This window comes from Trematomus bernacchii, unplaced genomic scaffold, assembly GCF_902827165.1.
Source record: "Trematomus bernacchii unplaced genomic scaffold, fTreBer1.1, whole genome shotgun sequence".
In the NCBI taxonomy this organism is placed as follows: Eukaryota; Metazoa; Chordata; class Actinopteri; order Perciformes; family Nototheniidae; genus Trematomus; species Trematomus bernacchii.
In genome coordinates this window covers 12670001-12691899 of record NW_022987739.1, presented here as the reverse complement: position 1 = coordinate 12691899, position 21899 = coordinate 12670001, and the positions used below count along the sequence as shown (strand labels likewise).

The following is a 21899-nucleotide window of genomic DNA, read 5'->3' as shown; positions in this document are numbered from 1 at the left end:
GCAAACAGGGTCTTCAAATTGGCCGCCAGAGAGTCATGGGACAAATTCAAACACTACTATTGGTTCCTTATGGTCCTGCCTCTTTTTTAAAGTATTGCATCATAATTTGAGATGTATTGTGTGAATGTAAAAGGCAAAAAATGGGTATGTTGCCTGGAGGCAACATCATAGAGGGTTTTAAAGGGTGTAAATATGTTAGAAGAAGCTAGTAGAAACTCAAAATACAAGTATGGACCTGAAAATGATAAATATATTTCACTTTTAATGGTGATCTCTAACTGGTGATCCTACTTTGTTTTTCATGGCATGAGGGATAATCTGACAAAGAGTGTGTACTTTAAATACAAAACTTTTATTTTCTCTTACTTTACCTAATACCTACTTAGGCATTATCTAAATGTGGTTTATCAAATCACATTTCTTCATGATTTGTAATGACCATCAATGAATTGGTTGTCAATTATGTTGGATGGTTGTCAACGTATCGGTAGAGTCTTTCTCTGCCACTTGACAAAAAAAAAACACTTCCAGGGTCTAGGCATTTTCTTTTTTATTCAAAAGAAGAACTTATATTCAAATGAAAAAACAGTTAATTAACAGTAAAAAACACATTTCATTTATTTTTAAATTATCCCAGAGTTGAGCAATACACAAAGCTACATTAATAGTGTATTCACTTTCTATACAAGCAGTTTGGCAAACAATGCATTGATGTGTGTGTGTGTGTGTGTGTGCGTGCGTGCGTGCATGCGTGTGTGTGTGTGTGTGTTCTAATTTTCCGTTCCTTTAGTTTTATATAGTTTTATAAGATGTTTTGGTATATAAATCCTCTCGATTGAATCCTACTTAATTGAATGCAACTGGTGAAGTCAAAAATGTATATGTTGTTAGTTATATCGTTTTATATATCTTACATTATCTTTAGTCTCTCTCTTTCCCCTCCAATCTCTCTCTCTCTTACTGTGTGAGTGTTTGTTTTGTTTTCAGGTTTCTATAATCAGTGTGGAGAGTCGTTGTCGTAGACGTCTGAAATATAAAATAAAAACACAACAATCATTATAAATAAGTATAAAACAACACCCATGAGCTTGAGAAATAAATGACAGCGGTACAGTTTGCATTTATTACAGGACATATCCAAAGATAACTCACCACACAAATAGTCAACATCGTCGTAAATGTCTCCTTCCCTGCAAAGGGAGAGCGATGTTAAAACAAGAACAGTTTTTTCTATTGATATTTTTCTAGATCTAAAACTTGTTGCTATGTTATGATGTTGAGTTTATACATTTGTTACTGGAAACGTCGATTACAACACATTATATTTAAGAAGGCATTGAATATGAAATCTTTAGATTACTAAAAATAAAATATGTACAACTGTATCTTCAATCTCCAAAACAACAACAAAAAGCTCTATTAAACAACCCAAGTCAAAGTGTAGCTGTCATTAAAGCAACAATTATTTGTTTACATGAAGGTTTATACATTTTAAGCTAAGTAAAAAGGTATTTATTTAAAGTATGAGGACTAAACTGAAGTAGAGCAAATGTTGGCAGGATCACAATTAAAACTGATGAAGATTCACTTACATTGGAAGAAGAAGAGCTCTGGACACATAACCATCTGTGAGAGTTAATACAAAACAGACATTATGTCAAACACTATCATGCACACTAGGAAGATTAGCATAGTCATTACATTCTTGTCATGTAATTATAAAGAAAACATAAGAAAACAAACATTTGGTTTAGGCCGAGCTGCTATGACAGCCTCACAGAGCCAAAAGCATGGCTTTAGGTTTACTAATCATATCAAAATCAAAGGTATGTGAAGTGTTTGCATACATTTTCCAAACCGGTTACAACACAGAGCTTTCTTGCTGTTGGTGAGCTGGATAATGTCCACAACTTCTCCATTAGTCAGGTGCAGATCCTTCCCTCCTGGCTTCTTAATGATACAATTAGGATCCACCATCATGGTGTGGAGTACTCTAAGAGGCCCTTCATACTGGGAAACAACAGGTAGGAGTGATTCATTTTGAGCATTTTCAGTAATTGTCTTAAGGGCACTCTGAGATGTTGGTGTTATATGCCTCATCTGGAAATACCGCTTCTTGTCATTGAGGTGTGTGCATGTTTCTGTTGTATAAATGATTCAGGAAGAGATAATGAACAATATAAAATGTTTCTTTCCCTGCTATGCTCATATGCCACTCTTATTTACAGATAAAAAGACAAATAATCTGATATGAAAGTGTAACAAATATTTACCTTAAATTTCTTTCTTAGCTCCTTTCCAACTTTAGGATCAAAGCTGGAAATAAAGATTATAATGATTTAACAGATAATCAAGTTGTCATTTCTCAAGCTCTTATTTCCTGTTCCCTTTCAGTGTCAAGATGTAAATAGGTACCTGATTTCAGGCGGTGGTGGCGGGAAATCCTCACACATTGGTTGAACGTCATCATAGTCGTCTGAGGTCAAAACGAAAAGTACAGTAAACCAAAACTAGAATAATCTTGACAGAACCATAATCTTTTGAAACAATCAGGCAACCACATTTTAACAAAAATAATGTGAGTGTTTTTGTATCAAATTATGTATATTTCAGTTATCAGTTATTTTACACAATACTTGAATAAGAACAGACTTTTTAAGATTGTTCCCCAGCAGTAAGTGTTTTACCCTCTCTAATGTGAATCCCTTACTATTTATTGTTTAATCCTAATCATTCAGTAATGTTAAAGTGTCACTTACCATCGTCCGGAAGCATGCTGGAGATTAGAGGAAACATTTCATGTTAGTTTGAAAGACATCGTTGAAAATTAGAAAGCACCATATAATAAGGTTGATAACAGAATTTAAGGATAAAATGCTTGTGAAACAATCATTGAAAAAAACATTTCTCCCAGTAAAACACACACATGATCAGCTGTACCTGTCTTTGCTAGTGGAATCCACATTTAACATCAGCGGGGGTTCAGGAGGTGGTGGAGGCAAAGGCGATGTTTCTATCTTTCTGGACTGGAGCAGTTTGCGCTTCACTGCTTCATAGTCAACATCCACACATGCGTTACTGATGTAACCGTCTGCAAGGTGACACAACACAAAGATATGAATTATGACAAATCAGTGTGTGAAGCAACACAGGTCCATCTAATGCAAAGAATGATAATCAATGTTATCACTGGGCATCTATGAAACCACAACCACAAAGTCTTATATTTCTGTTTGGAAAAGATTGGATTTGGATCTATAAAAACATGTATCACAATGGGCAAATTAGTTACAAATAGTACAAAGCAAGAAGGGTTATATCCTCTTGAACAAATTGAGATTAACCTCACTGTTACTGACTTGCTGGAAAAACAACCGACAACGGTCTCACTTTCTCACTGGGGAAAATGCTACCTGCTTTGCTTTATAACCTTCTGCGTTGACCTCCACCAGTCCGTTATTTTCTTATATTAAGACATCATCTTTGCTTCCCTAGTTGCTAGCATATTCTATATAAGTTACAACAAGAAAAACAGACACTGAGAATGTAAACATCAAGACTGAGACTGACAGGTTTAAAGCAATAAGGCCACAAGGATGTTTTGGTTGTACAGATAGAGTTGAGTATCATCTGCAAAACATGATACATAATATCTTCGCAAACATAATAAAGTCGAGTTACAGTCAAGCAAGGCCCTGACAAAATGTCTTCAAATTGATAAACTAACCTTAAAATAGTCCTTATAAAGACTTGACATTTCTAAAAATGTTTGATAGATATTCTAATTGAAACTCACATTTTCCATTGACAGACTTAGCCAACCATTTGCCTCCCGGGTTGTTCTTCACCCGGAGGATCTCCACGCTCTCTCCTTGTCGTACGCTAAGGTCCAGTTTTCCTACTCCATGCCAGTCATGTCTGACTCTGGCTGTATGAATGACCTCCACTTCCCCTTGTAACTATAGAAAGACAGAAAACAAGTGTGACTGGATTTGAAGAAACTCAATGCTTAAGGATTTAAGCTATGTTACAAATTTAAGCAAAAACATAGATTTTGTAAATAACATTCATGAAGTTGGAAATAGGTTACCTAACTATTAGAAGAACCTGAATAGTTTCTTAGCCTTAAATATATCCTGATATATAAAAGGCATTCCTGTTTTGCAGGTGGTGATTTTCTAAACTACCACCCACGTTAACTTAGTGATGCTTTCTGATCTTCTGTGACAGAAACTGGACATAGGGTTTTTCATGGAGGGCGTATTTTGTCCGTACCTGAAAGTTCTTCCTCAAGTCATGTTCTCTCTTCTGACGCTCCATCTGATCTCTCTTCTCCTGTGCTTGTTGCTTCTTTTCATCTATTTTGTTTTGCTTCTCACTATTCAACCGGTTTTTCTCCACCTGATCCCTTTAAAGGAACAATTCAATCATTTTCAAAACAGTTCATTACTTCATTACACATTTTACTACATATAAATGAAGCAACTACAAGAATCTATGGCCATGACAGTTGCTCTTTGAATCTGTGCTTGCTATATGCTAATGTTAGACTGATGTTGATTTTTTACACCTGGGAAACAGTTGTAAAATTGTTGTTAAAATGGGAAATCAAATGTCTTAATAACAGTATTACACACTAGGTGACAACAATACCTAACAGGAAATATGTTGAATTACAGAAACACTTTCAACAATCTGTTGCACATTATGTTACTTGCCAAAGACATCCTGTTAAGCCAAACAGATATTACACATTAGAGTGCTGTTTCCTAAAGAGAAGTTATGTAAAAGGAAAAAACTCAAATTGCAAAGCCTTTTAGGTTATCATAGTTGAAAGAGTGGTTGTTGCTGCTTCAGTAGGTGCAAAAATAACAATAGCAGTAACAGAACTAAAATAAGCACTTTCTGTTTTCTGTCCTGCTTCGTGTTCACTGCGGCCACTTTGTACTTTTAACCAGCAGAGCGCTTAACAAATACAGACACTGTAGGATAAAGAAAGAACGTGTATACATTACTTACTCATCTATGAATTCATACACGTCATCATTTTCCTGTAAACGAAAAGATTCATTTGCACGTTTACAGGAACAACAAAATATATCAGGTTTATTAGATTAAAAGGGAATGCCATCCGTGACAGCTTAATTGTCATTTACAATATTAATATAAAGGAATATTTCAGCCTGTCAATCATTAAACTAACATTTATAAAACGTTATTCTAACTTTCTGATCTGGTTTGAGGAAAGAGCGTTGTCTCACAGAAAATAACACCCTTTTCAAATCCTTAAAAATGGGAGGCATATTCACTTCACGGTAAGTTAAAATGTCCTTACCTCGTCCACACACTGTGAACTGTTGTCGCTCCAGGACTCTGTGAAGAAATATCACGAGGAAAATATAAGTTGTTACACTTTTCTGAATAACTTAAAATGTGTTAGAGGAACAAAGGCGTAAAAACAGAAATAGTTGCAGTGATGCACAAACAAACAAGATGCCATTGTTACCGTTCTTCTCAAAGCTTCCAATGTCATCATAGTAGTCCTGGTTATCTTCAATCTCCCTGCAATCAATAAGCAACACATTTTTTTCCCCCTGCAATCTTAACATCCTGTCAACTGTGATGAAGATGAGAATCTGATTTTACTGTGGCATTCTCAGTGATTTATGTATGACTTATTGTCTATCTGAAGATGTGGAATAATTAATTGTATGTAGATTCCTGCATGTATTGGTATAACACCAGCATTACGTGATCTAAAGACTCACATGGAGGCCATTTGGTGCGGCAGCCTGGGTTTGTTGCATCGTTGTGGCGGTTTCGGAGGACTGAGGACGGCGGGTAAAGACATCTTTCTTCCCCCTGATCCTGGGGAACCTGCTGGGAAAATCACAGCACACATATTTACACACATTCAGCAATGTATTTTCGTAATTTCATTTATCAATTGAGTTGTGCATGATTTAAAAACGGTGAGAAATAAGCCTGAGACTTACCGTCACTCTTTTTGGGACCAGGAAGGGCGGGTCCTCGGTTGAGCCTCAGAAATGGCTCCAGGTTGACATTGGGAGGCCGTTTGGGTTTCAGGGGCAGGGGTCCTTCAGGGGGCAGGGGCCTCCTGAGCGGGGTCACCTCCCCTGCGCTCCTCTTTCGGGGCTGCTGTCGGAGAGGTGGAGGGGTGGTGTGAGCTGGGGCTGGTTTGGGGATTGGAGGCCTCTGGTGCCTCAGCATCATGTTCTGCAGCATCTCCCCCTTCAGCTTGACCCTGCCGTGGTCTGCCGGCTGGAGGGGGGCTCTGACTCCAGGACTGGGAGACGGTCGAGGGAGGGGAGGTCTGGATGCCGCCATGGGTTCTGCCGGCCTCGGGAACCTCACCTGGCCTGAGCTAGCCAGTGGAGGTGGAGGAACCGTGGGAGACAGTCTGTGGTGCGCCAGGTTGCTCTCTGTCAGTGGAAGTCTACCAAAGCCGGGTTGAGGGGATTTTGGGGAGCCGCTGTCTCTGCTGCTGGTGTCTGGTGAGGCGATGGGCTTGGTGTTGAACCTGGCCCTCAGAGCCTTCACATCCACGCTGTCCTCCTGAAAAAAATACACAGGCACAAACTCAACTGCAGCTGATATGTGTTTGAAGCAGGAAGTCAGCAGCGCAGCAAGGCATACCCCCCACGCTCGCTTTACAAGGTGAGAATGCACCGTGCAACATTGCAGCTTCCTGGTTCTTTTGATCTACTCAGAGCTGAGAAGTCTCCTCAACAAAATGATTATGATATGAGTGAGGAACAGACATTTACTGAGGTTGCTGCAATGAGTAATCATGGAATAAAATCAATCACTACATTAAAACATTATTTATGTTACACAAAGTGGTTCAATTGTTAGTTAGAGCAAGGATTTTCACAAAAACAATGCCAGAGATGAGCCAATAAAGCCAATACAATCTTTTAAAACAGGTTATCTGGGGATTTTAAGACTTATAAAGAAATGTTTATGCTCTCTTTTGTTGTTGCTCTCAATTAAAAAGCTATTAAACTCACTGCAGTTGGATAATTCTATGACATTTTTCCCATAATATTTAAAACATTTTACATTTTTCTAAGTATGCAGAGGTTTCTTACAAAAACAGTCACATGACTTTCAGGTGAGCATCTTTATAGTAGCTCTTAAAATCCGTCGTCAGACAGAAATACTATCATTGGTTGTGTTTAACTTGAATAGGCGGTTTAAAGAGCAATGGTCTCAAAGCAAGGAGGTAAAATGATGAAAAATGTAAGGAACTTTTGTTGTAAATAGTTAAGTTTTCGGTTTTCTTGTTCTCTGTTATGTTGACAAACTGAAAACATGATGAAAACAAAGGAATTACACCATATTTTGTCTGAACATCTAAAGTTTGACAGTCAAACAGACGGTGTGAAGAAGAGCAGGAAGTTATCACCACCGCACACCTCTGTAACTTAGCCAGCATCCTGCACCGGTTACCATAGAAACACTCTCTGCTCTCACCTTCTGCGCCAATAAGCTGCAAGCTGTGCTCGCAGGAAACAGACGAAAACCTCTCTCTACACCACAAACACACACGACGCGCAGATGGGGTTCAACAAAAGTGTGTGCGTGCATCTAAGTGTGTGTCTGTCGTCTGACATTTTATTGCAGTTTTTAAAACGGGGTCACCACACAGCTGTGCAGGTGTGCTGCAGAGACAAAACCTGATAACACTAAGAAAAAATATTTGATTTACAAAAAAGTGACAAACTTGGGGAAAAAAGTCATGTCAACAAATAAAATATGATTGAGTACATTCACAATTTACATTGAAATTGTACCTTAAAATATGTTCTGGTATGTCATTTGTTATCGTAAATATCACTGACTTCAAGTGAAGTCTTCTGTTCTCCGTTAAGATTACACACGGTAAAACAAATTGGTTAAAATGTTTAGATTTAAATTATTATAAGTTTGTCAGAACTCCTTAAATGATCTTGAAATGCACTAACCTATGCAGAATAAGCTGGATAAAACGAGTGACTATATTTAGGTAGCAGCCAGTCTCTGAAACAGAGAACATGCAGTTTATGTAATTAATTTATTTAATTATTCATTGGTACAGCTACACATATTAGTTGACTAACCGATTGGACGAAGGTCAGACACTTCTTTCACTAAGTTTAATAGATATTGATTAAAAAAGTACATTTTCATCCTTTTGGTTTCGATCTGAAAAAAATCAACAGACATCACATTGACATTTGAGAAAGTCAAAGAGATATTAAAGACCAAACCATGAATCACCCTTAATCATTTATATACATACATTTCTTAGATGAATGGATAATTAAAATAATTGATAAAGTTGCACACATACTTGCAGTGCAGGATACTTTATATTTAAAATAATGATATCATACATGAACTTCTGAACTGCTATGAACATGTGTATTTTAGAAGGAAGATAGGAAGCTAGAAAAGTGGAAGTAAAGCTACACTGAGCTCACTGTTAATCATTAACCACTGTGATAGAGCTTTCTTTCATTAGCAGCATGAACACTTCTTTCCAAAATCCAACTTCCCCTTCTACTGTGACAATGATGTAATTACTACAAACAAGCCGGTAAGATCCTGTATTTGCAGGTTTGTAAAGCAAGTTTTAAAGGTGATTCCATAATATGTTTTATGTAAAAGTGAAACTGAGGTTTTCAAAAAAATGAAATTGGATGGTCTTTCTATAGAAGTCAGATTATTCATAGACACACGAGTAGGAGGAAATGGCCAGAAGTGTAAAAGGAGCCATCGAGGAGTTGTTAATCATCCATTCACAAATATATTAACAACAAATAAACTTAGTAACATAGCAAATAACTATTTCTTACCATATTTTCCTTTAGTGGTGGACTCACTGATGAATAAAGTGCTCCATGTCCAGCGTGATTCAGTACATCGAGGCTGATCTACTGTACAGACCTGTGCCACTAAACTTATACTTCAAATGAGGAAACGCTTCAGTGAGTGCAACAGGAGAACAGACAGTGACACAACATGGGAATAACAGTAGAGAAACATTAACATGATGTCAGCCACTTTGTTTCACTTCTTCCTAAAAAGGTCAGTTGTTTAGTTATTATGTCTATGAATAATACAGTTATATGTTAGGGCACTGTGAGTGTAATTGATGTGAAGAAAATATTTTATATTATTTTTCTGCAATATGTTATTATACATTATATACTTTCTATTTCAATAAGAACGTCCACACAATGATATAATTATATAATAAAACAGAAGACAAAGTGAGATGCTTTAGTTTGAAGGAAATGGAAGTCAAGTGAGCTTCCTTTTATGTTCTCCATTTAATTCTGATGAACATTACATTAACTAACTTATATCTGTTAAAAGAAAAGAAAAGTAATTTCAAGTGTCAGTAAAACTCATAAAACACAACCTAGTGTATCAGCAGGGGTAATGAAACTATACTATCTTTAATAATCATAATACTTTGTGATTTGTGAACTATAAATTCAATTGTATTAAACAATAGCAGTACAAGTGTTGCTTTTGTTCAGTTTAAACATACAGTAAATGATAACTCGCAACAACATACTGTAGTAAATGGTTTTGATCTTCCAGTTTTATCAGGCAGCAAAACAAATATTTGATTACGTGCAAATGAAAGAAAGAATGAAAAATGAAATACACATTTTAGTGGACCTAAATGAGCATCATCTTGATAACATATTTTCAACTCAGGTCTTTACAGGAGGAGATTTTGGTACAAGGTGGGGGTGACTGACTGCAGCGGTGCTGTTGCTCCAGTGGGGGCGTAGAGGGAGTTTAGAGGGGAGGGGTACCCACTGACAGCTGTGGGTGAGGCGGGTGAGTTTCCTCCCATCACAGCTCCTGGCTGAGGCCCATGCGACAGAAACTGGCCTCCTGCTGGGGGCCCTGGGTATCCTGCTGGGGGCCCTGGGTATCCTGCTGGGGGCCCTGGGTATCCTGCTGGGGGCCCTGGGTATCCTGCAGGGGGCCATGCTGACGGACTACTGGGCATTGTGGGCCAGGGCACTGCAGCTGGACCTGCCCACTGATTACCCAGAAGCCCCTGCTGGCCCCAGGGCATGGAGGTGGGAGAGTATGGGGGCGAGGAGTAAGGAGTGCCCCCTGCTGGCTGAGTGGGGAACATGGAGAGGATCTGAGAGGATGAGATAGTATGATGTGGAGACTCTGAGAGAAAAGAGGAACACAAAAAATGTACTAAATATTGTGTAGCAAATCATGTCGGAAACGATTAGTCGATTACTTTTTTAGTCAAACAAAAAAAACTACTGGAGCACTTCCAATGCGTTAAGAAATAGTTTGAGCAGGGCCGTCCCTGGCCAACATGAGGCCCCACGCAAAGTTATATGATGAGGCTCTCTGTTTCGCGAGCAGCGACGGCAGGGAGGGGGGTGCTAGTGGAGCCTCGTAGCGGCGAAACAGTGCCGCGCCACACTAATTGCGCCGCATAAGCGCATACAGTAGGTGCGCTGCATTTTCGGCTCAGCTGAGGCACTCTCCGCAAGGTGAGGCCCCACGCAGTCTGCATGATCGGCCTGTAGGGAGGGACGGCCCTGAGTTTGAGCATACAACTCCCAGTGAAACCCTTGTAAGTTTTTACATTTGTGTCAAAAAATGTCATCACAACCATCAATGGGAGACATTAGAGACGTTGGAAGGCAGAATATTTTACCTTTAGAATCAAATTAAGTCTAGCTTTGTACACCTGTTTACATTCCTTATGCTGAGCTAAGCTAAGCTAAATTTGATTAGCTTAGCTAAGCTTAGTTTAGCTAAGCGAATCAAACTCTGGCTTCATTTCTTAAAAAACAAATGAGAGTGGTATTGATCGTCAAGCATCAGTGTCCACCTTTCTCTGTAGGTGGACACTCTCTCTTTGAAATGGATTATCCTTGGGTTTTGGACTGTCTGTTTGACATGAAGTCATTTAAAGGACGCACTTTGATTTCTGGGACCCTGTGATGGGAATTACTCCAAACATTTTTAGAGCATTTTAGAGAGCATTAGTTGCAATATCCTGGATTTCTGGAATGGCAAAGTATTTGATTTGATTATCAACTTGTTGTAATTACAATAATGAAAATGAATTGCCATTGTTAAGTAATAATAAAGAGAGACAGTATCTAAACCTAAAAGCCTGTGTTTTGAAAGTGCATATCACACCACCCCAACACAACCCTTTGCCACACTATAACAGTTACAGGATCAACAACATTTGGTTTATTATGAAGCAGGTCTAGGTGCTACATAAGTACTGTGAAAGTATTAAAACCCTCAAAAGGGCCACACATCCTTAACCCATAATCAGAAGCTTTTTATCATTATTAAAGGGTGTCAACATGTTCTGGTAAAAAACCTAAATGCAAGTATAAATAAACAAAATACGAACATAAATACATATAATCCAGCAGATACAACAATGTAATGCAAAAAAACATTATTCATTGTTTTCTTTTCTGTAATTTAGTTCATGGGGATCTGATATTATATGAGATAACTTTAGTATGAGACCTGTGCCTCCAGGTCTAAGGTCAAAGGTCAGTTGAAGAGCAGCTAGGGATTCAGTGTATGAATCCTTATTTCCTGCCTGGTCTTTCATGATGTATGATGTAGGGAACATCAATGTTTGATAGTGGTGTGAATATAGTTTTTGGCTCTCAGCACTTCAAACATCATGTTTCAACCATTCAACCACAGTATCAAGTTGCTCTGATTCAGCCGACAAAAGAGTCAGCATGAGGAGGTAAGGGGCCAGTTTTAAGGCATGACAGCCTGATGTTTTAATTATATTTATTTGCATGATAGGATACCAAACTGATGAACTCTGAGCTAAATCTTTGCATGAATACACCCTCTGATGTGATGCAAAACATTTGTAATAACCACATACTGTGTTTGGTTCCCAAAGTGAACCCTCCACTCCTGTTAATCACTATCAAAAAAACATATGCCAAAAATCAATCAATCTCTAAAATGTAATGGAACTAAAGTAGTAGTTATGCAAATGTGACATGAAATAACTTCCCTCTTCTCTTTTTACAGTATTTAGACAGTGGATTGTGATACGAAACAAGATTCAAATTGTAAAATTGAAGTGGAATTTGCGGCCAAAATGGTCAGAAAATACGTAACTTTTGGCCACAATAATTAAATGAATGGCTCCATTTTATAGAAACAGACCAAGCAGGAAGGAAAATAGATCATTTTGCCATGAATGAGGCCACAGTATTAGCACTTCCAGGCTGTGTGCTGCCCCCTACTAACTTCAGCTCTAACATATTTTAGGCTATAGAGGATTAAGGTATGCATCATGGTTTACTCAGCATAACAGTTCCTGGTCTCAGTTTGAGACTAACCTGGCTGACTGGCGCAGGAGCTCTGGTCGGGCATCAGCGGCTCCTCCATTTGGATCGAGAAAACCGCCATCAGCTCGCTACTGGAAGAGGCCTGTACACAGAGCAACAGAAAAACACAAAGGTTTGCATCTAAAAACAACATAAATCAACATTTATCAATTGCTTATGTATTAACACTAAGTTAATTAACAATAAAAGGTAGCAGACTGTTAATCGAACTGCAGGTTAGTTAGTCTCACGAGCCATATGAGAGCAACAACAATAATAGACATTGACGAAAATACCATATGTAAAAAATGTCTTATAAATTCACATATGTTATGATCTTAAAAGCAGAATAACTGCTAACTAACTAACCCCAACCTGAGGCTTGAATTTGAAAGGTCAGTCACACTATATCTTTGTTATTTCACCTCAAAGTTTTGAAATTCTGAAATGCAAGATGTTTCATGATTTTGTTGTTTTGATAGAGGTGGTTCATTAAATAAAAACATGTTCAAATAAGGCAGGTAAGGCACAGTGTATTGAAAGATTCACATGTGTGATATTGTGTACCTGGTCTAAGTTTCCTGGGGAAGGATCTTTCCGTGGACTGAGCACTTCCTCCAAAGCTGGTTCCTAAAAATAAAGGCACATTCAGTACAGTTTTATTTCAATCTTTGCCTTCCACCATTTAAAGAAAAATAACAACATAAAAAGATGTTCAATGATATACCTCACCATAAGATTTAAGGAATACAACTTTATTTTATTTACCTCAGCTGCTGGGGCTGAACTGTCATTTAGTAGCAGTAAGGAATTAGTCTGGAAAAAACAAACACCATTGAACACTTGATACAAAAAATGAATACATGTACACCAAAGTCAAAAAACACTCTGATGTAATTATACACTTAAAAAAGTTTGCCTTACTTGTGTCGGTGCCTCTGCTGGTTCCTCAGTTGTGTCCTGGTCCACCATCTTAGAAACTTCCGCAATGTCAACCAGGACCGGGTCTGCCTGGAGAACACAAATCAAACATCACACTGTGCACCAAACATATCCTTTTCCTCAGAGAACAAACCTGTCTTTAGTTGTGCTCTCACTACCTGGGATAAGGGATGTATCTATACAGTGTGGTTCAAAACAGCGTGAAAATACAAAAATGCACATAGATACTTCTCTGTTCTTTTAACTTGAACCGACAGTAGAGCAAGTGTCCAAGACTGAGGTACATTTGTGCACGTTGGCCTACTTTGGTCTACTCTTTTCATTATCAGAATAAGAAACATTTCTTTATCACACTGTATGAAAACATTTTCCCAAAAGGCAACAGGTCCAACATGGGCTACTTCTGCACTATTTGCATTAGTCGACATAACTATTATGTGTGCGACTGCAAGCATCATACTGTGACATTTCAGGTTAAGTACACAAACCCTGCTGGAGAAAATAGAATCTGTCTTAAACTCTTTTTAAAGTTCCTGTCATAGCAAATCTACACACAGATACATCTGTTCACCTCACTTCCATCAATACAATTCATCCACCTGAGGGTCCTCTCTCCTGCCCTCAATCATATTCATATCTGCCGGCCCAAATCAGTTACATTTCCAAAAGACTGCCATTATTATAATGAATGTTATACAGCAGCCTGATTATTCACTGTGTAGTGGTTTTGTTCAAATAAATAAATAGCATCTTGTTAAGTAATTTTTTGAATAACTCACTAATGTCTATGAATATTCATATGTTATTAAATATGTTTCCCATGTAGCGAGTGGTGTGTGTTATACCAGGTTTGCCATCTTGATGTAGAAGAGGCAGTATGTGTCTTGGTGTTGGTAGACGTAGGCCAGAGCTCTGGGGTCAGACTCGTCTCTCATCAGAGAGCTGATCCCGCTCCGGTCGTGGTCATGAAGTACAGCCTGAACGCAGATTATAGAAAAGGTTTGAGGTTCAACATATCCAACCACTACAAAACATTTAGACACAACAAAAATTGAATGGGGGAACAAAAAACTACCATAAAGAAAAGATGTATGAAAAAGGGAAAATAAAGATATCATAACTTTAGATATAGCCTGATTAAAGCGGATTTGTTTCCGTTTCTGTTTCTGTGTCTCTGGCTTTTGCTGGGAAATGTTTAGACTTGGGGTTATTTCTGGATCTAGCACCCTTCACCTACAATTACATGTTTTGGTCTCGAACCTAAGAGAGAAAATAAATTAGCTGCAATTTAGATTTTTGAACATGACAAGGAAATACAGATGTGTTCAGTGCAGAAAACAGTTTGGGATGTTGGTTATTACAATCAGACATATGACCAAAAGAAAGGGCCGAAGTTGAACCAAAACTAAAACAAATATTCAAACATTAACTGCACGTAAAATGCAGAATCAATTTCATAAGGGAAACACTACTTCCACAATTCTATAAACATAAATTAGAATTTAACTGATACTTCTTCATCATAAAAAAGGGTACTAAAGGCCAAACATTATGCCTTTTAGGCAAAACATGCAAATGTTAACTGGGCTGGGCTCAATAACAACATATCTGTGGTGTACTAAACAAAACTTACTGGACTCCTATTTTTGTTTTATGGCACTGATCCATTTCAGTTGTGCAAATATTCTGCTTAACCTCCCAAAGGAATCCTGAGAATATATAATTGAAATGTAGATAATGCACATTTTGGCTAGTTATAAATGAACCGGTTTTCTTTTGTCCTCTAAAGACCTCAGTGGTTGTTGAGGTTGCACACATGAGAGAGAAAACCTTTTCAAGGTTAACAAACAACCCAAGGCGACAACAGCTTCAAGACAACACAAGGAAGAGAGATTTGGGGGAGTTGCAGTCAGTGTAACTCACCCCGGTCCTTTCATCCACTATTCTCAGGCCGCTGGAGGAAACTTTCAACCAGACTCTCTGCTTGTGTCTCCCCTGCTTCCTCGCTGCCGCCTCAAAGCCCTGGCACACAAAAAAGAATGTTGAGTTATTTAAAATGGGAGAGAACCTATACTGTTAGTTTAAGGGCAACATGTTCATATTTATACTAATGAAATGTTGTATTAAAGCTATGTGTAGAATTGTTTTCAACTGACTGTTGGCCAAAACTCTCCAATGAATATTTGATTGTGTAGACACCATCACCGGGGGGCGCCAAATCGTCTAACTCTAACCGTTTTTTACTACACTGATCTTGTTATGGGCCTGTGGATCATGTTTTTTTCTAAGATGTGGCTGTACCCTATGATACACACTCCCACTGTATCGGGGAACATCCTGTGAGATGACAGGGCCTGAAGTCACTGATATATCGGTGGAGCAAGAGGTCAAATATCAGAAGCCTTTTTTTCCGAATGTTCCCACAACTCCCTTTTCCATCCAAGAAACCATTTGCTTTCATTTATATAAATACCTGTTACAAGGGTAGAATTGTTCAATGAGCATGAATCATCCCCTTTGAATTAGTCTTAAACAATTCAATATATTTATCTTTTTTTGACACTGCTCAACAGAACAAAAAGATCTTTGTGGAAGGTACCAGTTTTGTAAAATAGAAGAAGATCTATCTCTAGAAAAAAGCCCTCTAAAAAGGACTTAACAAACCACTGACAACACATTTTAATCTCACTTGTCATGTGATATATTTTCCTCCTTGATTAAATGACTGCAGTTTGAATATACAGTAGGAGACAGAGGTATGTTTTTTCTGGCTTTTTCTTACCTTTAGCTTCATCATGGAGTCCCAGCACATCTTGTGTCCCGGGGCGTCCGGCACATGGTCCACACCGATGAGCTTGGCTTTGTAGCGGACCCCGTCTCCAGAGAAACGGGAGGGGGGGTGGCTGGGTGCCCCTGGGAAGCATAAAGAGGTGAAAAAAAGGGTTAAACTACGAGGACAAATCTGTGTGAGAGGAAGGAAAAGCATGTCTGTGTATATTTGTGCTTCTTAGTTGTGTCTTAAATATGTTTGTGTGTTATAATCTGATTAAAGTTGATGTGTACTTGTGTTTTTAATATGTTTACCTCTGGGTTTGTACAAAGTGTTCGTGTGTACATATTTGTGTGTGTTTGTAAATGGATAATACAAGTTTGTTAGTGTTTATATGCCAGCGGCACAGATAGTGGGGGGGGGACGGGGGGACGGGGGACGTCCCCCACAATTTCATAGGGACACTGATCCGTCCCCCCCATTTAAAGTAATATATATATTATATATATTTTATTTATTTTTTATTATCCTTTTTTAAATGATCCTTCTTGCACTTAAAGGTGGGGTAGGTAAGTTTGAGAAACCGGCTCGAGATACACTTTTTGTTATATTCCATGGAATGCTCTTAACATCCCGATAGCAATGAATATCTTAAGTGCTTTGACAAAAAATCCATAAAAAAATGTCATCTGTGGAAGCCGTAGTACTGTAAAAAGCACGACCAATCATTTTAGCCGGCCCGGCTAAAATAACTGGATGGCCTACCTGCCTGTCAGCCTTCCATCTGTGCACAAACTTATCTCGTGCCCTCATTGGTCATGTGCGCGTTCGTGTGTGTTGGAGGAGGGGCTCTGTAAGGAAGTGGCAGATTTTTTCCGGCTGTGTATTTTCAAATTCTAGCGCACTCGAGCTGGTTTCTCCAAAATGACATACCCCACCTTTAAAGGTAAATACCAATTCATTTGTTAATCCACATACATACTTATATTGTATTATATTTGATCTTGAAACAGTTCATATTTGAGCTTACGGTTAATGTTACTTATGATTGTAAAACACATAATAAATCAATGGTAAGTAAATATCGTGAAAATAATTTCTCTCAGTTTCGTCCCCCCGATTTCAAAAATCTCCTCTGCGCCCCTGTATAGGCAAATAGCTGAGTGAGCGTTTTACTGATGCTTGGTCAATGTTTCATCTCATTTCCTGGAATGAAAACAGTAATTAAGTGCTTATGAAAATGTCAGTATGCTTGTTGTAACAAAGGTCGCCTCTTAAACAGCTTCACTAACGTTGTGAAAGAGTTTACTGGATTTTGTAGTCAATGTTTAGTTTAATGTTCAGCAGAAATACATTTGTGTTTCAGAGTTCAAAACAAAGTGAGGGACCTGAGCTGGTGATTGTCAAAGGCTAAATTACCTCTAAAATGAATGGAGATATTTGTATTCATACACAGGCTTCTAGTTTGATTATAGTTACATTTGAGCTTAGGCATCAACACATAACTGTTACATTTAACCTATTATTCAAAACTTTGTGTGATGTCAGGTTTAGAAATGTTGTACACTTTAAATAAAAATGCGTTAACTATATCATCCTACTCAAAACTCAGAGACCAACCAATGTACAATGAGAATACAGCATCTGAGTTCTGAAGCTTTTTTAGGCTTCAGAAATCCAATACTTCATCGAAGTATGACTACTGCATGTTTATTGCACGTTTTACAAGCGCAACATTGTGATCATATTCTCATAAAGTCATAATTGCTCATGAATGGTTAACACTGATGTGTTTAAAATGGATTGTGTTAGATTTTAGAAGCTTTTGGACACAAGAGGAAACAGCTCTGTGGACAAACCACTTGTTTGCAAATACTTTAACATATGTTAGTTTTGGAGCAAATGTAGCTGTATTCACACCAAATAAACATTTATAATGTTGGAAATGTGTTTCCAGTCAGACACTGAAATCAACAGTGTTTTTCTCAACAACTGCAACAGCTGCAGAGAGGTGCATGAAGGAGGAACAAGGAAAACAAACCTGAAAACACTCCTGCTTCCCATCAGATATTAATAAACTCAGACAGACCAGGACACATACTGTGTACTGTATAGTAAAATTTATAGTGTCCTTATTTAAAAGAAACAAGTTTATATCAAAAAAAGAAAATAATAAGAATAAGGGGTCTGCTCCTAACAGGATGGGTCAAATGCAGAGAAACAATTTCCCCACGAGGGATTAATAAAAGTCCATCTCTTAAACAGATGCAAAGAGATACACATTTTGAATGTCTATGTTCAGGCGGAGGTGAAAGTCAGAGGTAAAACATGTGAATAAATGCAAATTGGGAGGCACAAATTAAAACAAGATCAAGTATGTCGTATGCAAGAATCTGATGTGTTGATGCATTGTCTGTTTTGTTAAGCAAACTATACAAGTTTGACCACTGCATTGTGTGTGCAAAGGACTCTGCACCCCCAGACATTTCTGTGGCCGGAGTGGGACAGAGAAAATCGGAAAATCTCAGAAGCTACAACTGAAAGATTGTTGTTAACAGACAAGTTAAAAATGTGGTAAATTGAGGGTTAGGTATATGCCCACTGACAGTTATTGAGAAAAATAGCTGCTCTGAAACTCTTTTTTGTTTAACTGATTTTGAATATATTAAGGTTATGAAGTGTTGTCTGTGTAGATTACAAATCTAACTAAGTTCTTTTTCGTTTTTTCTTAAAAATATGAACAAAAGTAAGGCCAGACAGGAATAGAATAAAACATAATTATTTGAATTAGCCTGCTAAACCATGTCCAGGTAAAATGTAAGGAACTGTGCATTTAGCAGGTGCTGAAAGGTTGCTTTTCTCTGGTCAGAGGTTGCAGTCAGAAGGCAAAACTCTGAGCTTAATTTTTTTTGAGAACCAATCGTGACAGTCAACAGCAGCGGAGCACTGTACCTCTGGAGCTGGAGGAGAGCCAGCTCCTGACGGGAGTTTGGCCCAGGGCAGGACAACTCGCAGCCGTTTGCTCCGTCTCCATCATGGCGAGCTCTGTTTTGAAATCGAAGGCTAGGAGGCTTCAGGATGCAGTGACAGCAATGAGGCTGTCACACTTTGTTTCCTGCAAGGGAGAAAAGAAAGATTTGTTGATGTAAAGAAAAATGTCAAAATGCAAAGAAAATTCGTCTCCAGATATCAACAACATTTGTAGTAAAAGGGAAACAGTTTGATGGGCTCACCTGTGGGAGAGTGTCTCTGCTCTGACCCCGCTGCTTGGCTCAGCTCACAGCAGAAACTTTACAGAGTCAAAGGTCAGGCTGCACACTCACTGGTGATATATTAACATCCTCTGGGAGTCCCGAATACATGGGAACTCATGTGAGAGACTTAAGAGACTCTGATAGTGAGTGTACATGGTGCTGTCCCTCTGTGGGGTTCAGCGTGAGGTCATGTGTTTCCCTCACGGACTGCCTATGGGTGATATTTCTTAAAATACGTTTTCTGGCTGCCTAATAAATATCAAGCTATCTGAAATTCTTTGCAGAAAGTATAGTTGAGAGGAACCAGAAGCAGTTCATAAAGTGCTGTTTAAAATAAACAACAACAATTAAATATTTATTTAAAAGGGTTATGATATGGGGTTCATGAACCAGGCAAAGGAAACGTCTGGCTCCAGAAATGATTAACTTGATGATGCTGGATATTGTCTCTTGTATACTAGAGATGTTTTTAGTTGCTTTGTGAAATAATACAGAGCTTTGCTAAATGAATTATTCATGCATCATTGAATTTTGGCTTTATAAAGTTACTGTCTCTACTCAAGTGGTCATTAGTTTTGGCACTTTTGTGTTGACTTCCTCTCTTAGCATCAGAGGTTGCCGCTTGGGTATTAGGTAAAAAAAACAAACATATTGGACAAATTCTAAATTTCACCCGATGATCTAGTCAGGTGATACATTTTCTTTTTTTTATTTCAAGAGGAGAACATTTGAGTCCTTAGTGTGGATGAATCTCTTAAAACTCTATAGATCCTACACTTCCAATAATGCAACTTAATGAAATATCTCATTGACCCCCCTTACAGCTATAGCAAATTCCCTCTTTTGTCAAACTGTCAAAATCTGTAGTGCACGTTATCTGTTAAAAATGCAATTCTCAATTCGAGCCGAGATACGATAATCCTGATGACATCACTATGACATCATCCTCGTTATTATCTCATACTTGACGAATATCGTCCAGGGTCACAGTAGACGTTATACCACTGCTTCACAGGCTGACTTGTGCTTCTCATGATGAGTAAACTGAACATTTATCAAATCTGTTCTTTAGAGCGCCATTGTCTGTTAGTCTATCAGCAATGTTTGCACTACCAGTCTTTGGCTGAGTTAAGCTTCTTATCTGCTGTAACTCTTGGAGAGAAAACAAATATCTGCATTTAAAAATATTATTTTAAGCCACCAATATGAATTATTCCTCACTGCCTTTTTCTTTCATATAGACACAATGTTGCCTAGAATGACCGTTTAGGATCTCACAGAGAAAGAGGCTGTTCTGTTGAGAAAAGTCTATGCTGCCGTCTCTCTCTCTTATCTTCAGGCCCTCCACTTTAGAGGGATCAAAATGCAAGTGATGCACTCTCAGATAAATATTTATGAATCCGATCACTTGTTGTGACTTGTTAGCAAATACGTTTCTCTGCATGTAGAAACATTTTTCTCAGGAAGCAGAGCTAATGTTGAAAATCCCCCAGAAACAGGAAAGGGTTCACGTCAGATTAAACATGACTTTCCCTGAAATCTCCTCTAATTTAAAGGGAATCCTCTAAAATCAAAACAATATGCAAACCCAGTCAATTGGTCAATTGGCAGAGGCTTTGGTAACCTGAGGCCATGAAATAACAGATTTAATCCACTTTCAATAAAAAATAAAGAAGGTAATCTACATGAACTTTTCCTGTCAGCACAGCGCTGACGGGGTTTCAAAAACAACAACTGTGGGATAACGGTTAAAGCCACATTTCCCAACAGTGATAGTGAAGAAGTAAAACGATTTGGCTCAAACAGAACTCACTACCCCAATCCATCAGAGATTCTTCCTCCCTCACAGCAAAGCAACAAAGAAAGTCTATGTTTTCTTAAGGATTGGATTGTTTACTTAATATGTGTTCAGTTAAGTATTAAAACACATTTCCCTTAGATATTTAGAAGAAATAAATCACAACTAACTGTTTTCCCAATGGTGGCCAGGGATCTAAATGATGCCTTAAGGGATGAACTCATGGCAAGTTTGTGATGAACAAATTCTCAAAATAGTGACCGCAATGATTCAAAGGAAGCCCGACTAGCTCCAGCTGATTCTCAGTCTAAAGAGCAAAAACCTAAAAAAACAACACACTAGCTGAATCTAGCATCTAAACCTCTGATGTTGAAACACAACCAAGTGCACCAACAATCATCCACATCCTGGAAGTGCAGACTCAGGTGAATTGGGACTTTTTTGTTTTCTAAAAAAACAAACAGCCCAGTCTCTTTGACAGGGCGTCAAACTCTGATACAGGCACCCTTTGGTGGACGGGACAATCGAAAAGGACTATAATTGGTCCTGTGTTGTTATCTTTGTCTTTACAACGTTATGTTTAACCCAAACCACCAATTTTTCAGTATGAATTCATAACATTTAAAAGGTATTCACTGTAATCTAGTGTGACACCCCGGGCTATCTAGTGTGAGAATGTGACGTATAGTGAAGAGTTAGGAATGATAGTGGGTCGATGATCATTTTTACAGTTAACACATTCCTTTATA

At 38.2% G+C, this 21899-nt stretch overlaps 2 protein-coding genes across 4 annotated transcripts; both read right to left on the bottom strand.

The window, feature by feature from the left end:
- Positions 1-533: 533 nt before the first annotated feature.
- Positions 534-8987, bottom strand: si:ch73-40i7.2 (FYN-binding protein 1). Of its 2 annotated transcripts, none has more exons than XM_034147564.1 (16): positions 8862-8987; positions 5997-6576; positions 5769-5880; positions 5507-5562; positions 5336-5373; positions 5020-5051; positions 4276-4408; positions 3797-3959; positions 2941-3091; positions 2760-2776; positions 2416-2476; positions 2274-2316; positions 1848-2010; positions 1593-1626; positions 1153-1190; positions 534-1026 (listed from the first exon to the last, which is right to left on the bottom strand). In XM_034147564.1, the coding sequence occupies exons 1-16, from the start codon at positions 8862-8864 to the stop codon at positions 998-1000; spliced, it is 1653 nt and encodes a 550-aa protein (XP_034003455.1). In that variant the 5' UTR covers positions 8865-8987; the 3' UTR covers positions 534-997. The 2 variants fall into 2 exon arrangements, with proteins under 2 accessions (XP_034003455.1, XP_034003456.1); XM_034147565.1 differs by having other exon boundaries at positions 5769-5877.
- A 119-nt stretch (positions 8988-9106) lies between these two features.
- Positions 9107-19391, bottom strand: LOC117495946 (disabled homolog 2-like). 2 transcript variants are annotated; one of them, XM_034147566.1, is made up of 10 exons: positions 19332-19391; positions 19051-19213; positions 16111-16241; positions 15252-15350; positions 14174-14305; positions 13311-13397; positions 13155-13202; positions 12954-13016; positions 12399-12489; positions 9107-10209 (listed from the first exon to the last, which is right to left on the bottom strand). In XM_034147566.1, exons 2-10 carry the CDS (start codon positions 19133-19135, stop codon positions 9740-9742), a joined length of 1206 nt encoding a protein of 401 aa, XP_034003457.1. In that variant the 5' UTR covers positions 19136-19213; positions 19332-19391; the 3' UTR covers positions 9107-9739. The 2 variants fall into 2 exon arrangements, with proteins under 2 accessions (XP_034003457.1, XP_034003458.1); XM_034147567.1 differs by having other exon boundaries at positions 9951-10177.
- Between the last annotated feature and the right edge of the window lie 2508 nt (positions 19392-21899).